At 42.7% G+C, this 6,220-nt stretch overlaps 1 protein-coding gene across 1 annotated transcript; it reads left to right on the top strand.

Annotated features, from left to right (window-relative positions):
* Positions 1-443: 443 nt before the first annotated feature.
* On the top strand, positions 444-3,894 carry LOC147603552 (pentatricopeptide repeat-containing protein At5g27110-like). The gene has a single exon (XM_086796054.1). It carries the CDS (start codon positions 511-513, stop codon positions 2,797-2,799), a length of 2,289 nt encoding a protein of 762 aa, XP_086652180.1. The 5' UTR covers positions 444-510; the 3' UTR covers positions 2,800-3,894.
* The last annotated feature ends 2,326 nt before the right edge of the window (positions 3,895-6,220 follow it).

Here is a 6,220-nt window from a genome sequence, read left to right as displayed (position 1 = left end):
GAGAGTACTTGGCAAAGTGGAAAATTGCAGCTCCAAATTGTTTGCATTGCCATCAACAAATGGACAGTACTTATCATTTGTTATGGGCTTGCACTGACACGTGGGATTTTCTGAATCATCTATCTTAGGATATGCGAACAAGATTCCTTGGGGTGACATTTGGGAAAATGTTTTGGATGCTTGGAAGATATCCTTCCAAACTGCAGGTATATGCTCTTTTCTTTCCCTGGGCGAGATATATATTGGGCTATTATGGACAATATGGCTGGATCGTTATAATGAGGTGTTTGCACAACCTCGGATAACAATGTATGTATACTACCGTCGATCATTATGGCTCCAACAACAGAGTGATCACAAGAACTATGTAGTGTTTTTTTTTTCTAGATGCACTTTAATAGTGAGAATATAACATTTGACAATGATGTTGCTGTGGGGTTGGGGGTGGATGGGTGTCACTTGGGTTCAAGACATGATGCTTGAGGAAACAGGAACACTAGTGTGTTGGACATGCTAAGCTTAGAGCAGGCACTCGTTTCTTTAGAAGGGGGGTTGCCTTCCCAGCAGCCGCCTTTAGTTGAGAACCTTGCACGCATCTTGCAAAGGTGCAGAAAAGAGAGAAACCATGCTTATGCCCAGCGCGTGCATGCCTACATTCGCAAAACTGGGCTCGAGGCTCACAGATCACTGGGAAGTCGCCTAGTCTCCATGTTGGTGGAAGTCGGAAGCATGTGTGATGCACAGCAGGTCTTCGACAGGCTGCATCATCGGAATGAGGGTTTGTGGAATTCTCTCATCACAGGTTATGTCAAATGTGGCGAGTCGCGGCGTGCTCTTATCCTGTACCGGAAAATGCAAGAGGATTCTGTACATCCTAGTGGCCATACTTTTGTGCCCTTACTCAATGCTTGTGCCAAGCTGAAGGACCTCGAAAGAGGCCAGGAAATACATGCTGACATTGCCAGAAAGGGTTTGGAAACAGATCTCCATGTTGGCAGCAGCTTGGTCGATATGTATGCAAAATGTGAATTGCCTGCAAAAGCACAGGAAGTGTTTGACAAGCTTACAGTTCGAGATGTGGTATCGTGGAATTCACTAATAGCAGGATACGCTAAACATGGGCTTGGTCAGGAGGCTCTGAACTGTTTCCAACAGATGCAACTCGAGGGTATCTCTCCAACTGCTGTCACATTTGTTTGCAGCTTGAAAGCCTGTGGCAGCATAGGAGCCACGGACAAGGGCCGAGACATACATGATGAGATTGCTAGAAAAGGGTTGGAAGGAGACCTTTTTGTTGGCAGCGCTCTTGTTGATATGTATGCTAATTTCGGATTGCTTGCAAAATCACGGGAAGCATTTGAAAAACTGGAAGTTCGAGATGTAGTCTCGTGGACTTCACTTATCGGAGGATATGCCAAACATGGGCATGGTGAGGAAGCACTGAATTGTTTCAAACAGATGCAAATTGAGGGCATCTCTCCCAATACTTACACATTTGTTTGCAGCTTGAAAGCTTGTGGCAGCATAGGAGCCATAGACAAGGGCCAAGAAATACATGCTGCAATTGCCACAAAAGGTTTGGAAAGAGACCTCTTCATTGGCAGCACCTTGGTCGATATGTACGCCAATAATGGTTTGTTTGCAAGAGCACAGGAAGTGTTTGATAAGCTTCCAGTTCGTGATGTAGTCTCATGGAATGCGCTAATCACAGGTTATGCCAAACATGGGTGTGGTAAAGAAGCACTGAACTGTTTTGAACAGATGAAACTTGAGGGTTTCTCTCCCAATACGGTCACATTTCTTAGCAGCTTGAAAGCTTGTAGCAGCATAGGAGCCACAGACAAGGGCCAAGAAATACATGCTGAGATTGCCAGAAAGGGGTTGGCAACAGACCTTGTTGTTGGCAGCACCTTGGTAGATATGTATGCCGATTGCGGTTTCCTTGCAAAAGCACGGGAAGTATTTGACAAGCTTTTGGTTCGAAATGTAGTATCATGGAATGCACTAATCACAGGATACATCAAACACGGCTCTGGTCAGGAAGCACTGAACTGTTTTGAACAAATGCAACGTGAGGGTGTCTCTCCGGATCCTGTCACATTTGTTTGCAGCTTGAAAGCTTGTGGCCGCTTAGGAGCCACAGACAAGGGCGGAGAAATTCATGCTGCTGTTGCCAGAAAAGGGTTGGAAAGAGAGCTTATTGTTGGCAGCACCTTGGTTGATATGTATTCCAACTGTGGCGTTCTCACAAAAGCACAGGAAGTGTTTGACAACCTTCCAGTTCGAGATGCAGCCTCATGGAATGCACTAATTGCAGGATATGCCCAGCTAGGAGAAAGTGAAAGTGTCTTCGGTATCTTTGACAGAATGAGAGGAGAAGGCCAAAGGCCAAGTCTGGTCACATTTGTTAGTGTTCTTAATGCGTGCAGTCACGCAGGTCTAGTTGATAAGGGCCAGACATACTTTGAGACCATGACTGAAGACTATGGCATCATTCCAACTCTTGAGCACCACAATTGCATGGTGGATCTCCTTGGTCGTGCAGGCCAATTAGACAAGGTGGAAGCAATGATCAAGAAGATGCCATTCCATCCTAATCTTGTGGTTTGGCATACTGTGTTGGGTGCTTGTAGAAAGTGGGGCAATGTGGAGCTTGGAAGACAGGCCTTCGAACATGCAGTACAGTTGGACAAAAAAGACTCTTCAGCTTATTTCTACATGTTTAACATCTTTTCAGATGCTGACATGCAAGAAGATGCCGAGAAGGTTCAGGCATTGAGACTGAAAAGGACAAAGTGAGGACATAGGTGGACTGATACCAGCGTAATTTTTATGTTCTTTTTTGTTTTAGGGTGAAAGACATGCCCTACTAATAAATAATATATTCAAAGCTTGAAGGTCTTAAATGGAGGGGTATGTCAAGGTTCGGCATTGGGCGTCACAGGACATATTGGCACATTAAGCAAGTTGAACTCCCTCAAGAGAGTGGTGCAAAGAAAGGTATACAATATGGCCATGGTGAGAAACAGGGGTGTGCACTTATCAATATACCCAAGGGGACACACCATACATGTGGTGAATCTGATAAACTTGCCGAAATCTTTTCATGCTTAGCCCCAGCCTCCTGAGGACCAGCAGAAGCTAAGGATGGTGAGGTTTGTGGCTGGCCATTGTGAGGCAACTGGCATCAGAGATAGGATGGCGTAAGAAAATATCTCCCAATGGTGCATTGGCTTGCCATCATGGGGTGTTCGGCATCTTCCAGAAAACTCTGGAGCGTTGCATGAGACTCAACACCTACTTTGTAGGATGGCACATGGTGGTGACATTGATAGCTCAAGACAGTTGTGAACTAAGATTCATAACTTAGGGGTCTGTCATGTGATCCATGGATTCCATGAACCATGTTGGACCTCACAATCCCTGTGATTTGCATTGGGAGTTGATCAGCAGCCTCCCTATGTGGCATGTGAGGAGAGCTTGCTGTGAAGACATGATTGAAGAAGTTGCCACCCCTCCAACACAATGTTATTGCCTTATGGATGGATCTTAGCTACACAATGTTATTGCCTTATGGATGGATCTTAGCTACACAATGTGGCAGATGGAAGGGAGGCCCGTATGGAGGTACGACCTCCAGTAGGCCATGCCCTGCAAGAGATCAAATCAATTAGTTGGACGATTAAAACAACAAAAGAAAAAAATCGAGTGTACTCATTCATTCATATATGTGCTTGGAGTGAATATGTGAGAACAGAAAGGACTAGAAGAATGGGGCTGGTCTCCCCTTTGGATATTCTTATATTTCTGAGCTTGCATCAACTGTACTGTGCTGATACTCTGCACTAATACCAAGTCACAAGTCAAATCAACCAATAAAAGCAATTTTTTGGACAGGATTTTGTACTTTTTCCTTGGGAAGCTTGTCTTCAGTTCTCACAACCTGAAGTACTGTTTATGTAGATCTTTTGACCAAAGTATGGTTTATATAGATTTTTTAATTTCCTCGCCTCCAGAACAATGATATCCAAATTCACCCTTGATGGCCAAACATTGTAAAACACTTATTGAACCTCAGTCCAAAGTTGATCAACCAAAGTCAATGGTTGGTCAATGCAAGTCAACCCTTGGTTAACATTTGTCAAAACTAAGCAGATTGGTGAACGTTGATCAACCTTGGTCAACTTTGGCCAAACTTGGGCATGAGGCCAAACTTAGCTTAGCTTGCTCTCCAGTCATGTTGTCACAAGCCGATCTTGCTCCCTCGACAAATGTGTGCCTGCGAAAGCAGTATGCACCAACAAAAAAAGAAGAAGATAAAAGAAAAAGTACAAATCCTCAGCAGAACCTCTCAAATGTTGAGCTGATGTATACATGTCAGCAGTGGTTTCCTACTATTGAGACTTGAAATTTTGCACAATATTAAGCCTCTTGCTTTCTTGTGAAGGGACAAGCCTTCTTTGATGAGATGTTTTTGCTGTGAATAGTGTTCTTCTGTGTTGATCATGTACATATGTAGCCTGATTTTTGGAGCTCTCCCATGTTACAGCCCTCTGTTGCTTCCATATTATCTATACACATATAGCTCTCTACAGAGCTCTTCCGTGTTATCGGCCTGCCTTGCAAAGGTAGACATTGTATTATGTTGTGAGGAATCTGTGTCTATTTGGAGTATTTGAAGAAGAAAGATGTATGGATGTAGATTTTTATATAAACTTTTTCATAACATAAAGTTGTATTCTCGTCTAAGCAGTCATCAACACACTTCTCTGTGGAACAAATCTTGGTCAGTTTGCAAACTTTTTGAATTTAAGCTCCTTCAAGAGATTGTAACACGGATCCTAACCAAGGAGGAACATATCAACAAAAATTGGAAGCCCACATGGGCCTTAAAAGATTGGTGTGATCTGATCTAGAACATGGATCTTTGTCTGTATATATGCCTCAGAAGTTTGATGGCATCTCTATCATTAAAAACTAATCTTCAACAATGTTTTATTCTAAAGTTGATATATAATCAAAAGGTTCTTGCATCTGTAATCATGGAGGAGCCCAAAGTTCCTCAAATGGTCTTTGGTTTTTTTAAATTGTTGAAACTGGGCGTTTAGCTCGTATGACATCCTAGTTACAGCTTGGTATTATATATTCTGTATTCTTGGATTTGATTTGTATTTCTTGTTTAAATGTTAGATGTGTAAGAGCTACCTTAAAATTTTGCTTAAATTAGTCTAAGACTGTGCTAAAAAAACAAGTTTCTCATTTTACTTGTGAAATTTATTCTCTTAATTTTAAATATATTGAAGCCATTTTTATCATATGGTGGCTCTGCTAGGTTAATTATTTGTAAAGATTATTATTTTATGTGATAATTCCCCCTATACTATATATTGCACTCACCCATACTTCCCCCCCCAAATGGTGGGGAGGACAAAGCATCCATGCATGGCCTCCTATTTTGCATGCTTCCACTAAAATAGGGAGGGTCACCCTTTTATCTTGCATGCCCCACAAAACAAAAGGCATGTTTTTTAAAAAAAATTGTCAATCAAACCATTGTTTCATGCTAGCATTTCCACTATATTAGTGCACTCATGTGAAAACAAGGGGAAGGGAAAAAAAACATTTAAAAGCAAGGGGTGGGTCATGCTTTTTTTTTTGGGTATCTTATAATTTGGATAAATGATAAAACTCACAAAAAGGGGGAAAGTCAAGAGGGGGAGGGGGTGTGCATGCACGCACATGCATGTGCAAGAGTGAGTGTGAAATACTACATGCGCACGGATATGTACAGATGCGAGTGCGCGAGAGGAGTCTATGTGCACATGTAAAGGTGAGTCCATGTGTGCGTGAAGATGGGTGCGCAAGTGAAAGTGAACATTTGTGGGGGTGGATTAAAAAGTACAGATTTTTTTTTTTGGGGTGGGGGGTTAGTTTTTTGAGAGGGGCGGGGGTGCTGTGCACACAAGCATGCGGGTGGGTGGGCTTACATGAGAAAGTGTACATGCGATGCACCAAATATGCAAGTGTGTAGGCACGTGCAGTCATGAATGAATGGGGTGTAAGTGTATATGTGCATTAGTAAATAAGTGCATGCACGTGCATGTGCATGCATGATCTAAATGTGCATATGGGAATGCGAGTGTGTTGCAAATGCAGTGTGTGTGCATGTATATATGAAAATGTGATGTGTGGGCACATTGGTGATGTGCACGGGAACAGG

The sequence above is a fragment of the Cibotium barometz genome, chromosome 63 (assembly GCF_041138505.1).
Source record: "Cibotium barometz isolate CiBa-2024 chromosome 63, ASM4113850v1, whole genome shotgun sequence".
Lineage (NCBI taxonomy): Eukaryota > Viridiplantae > Streptophyta > Polypodiopsida > Cyatheales > Cibotiaceae > Cibotium > Cibotium barometz.
This window is presented reverse-complemented; position numbering and strand designations above follow the sequence as displayed.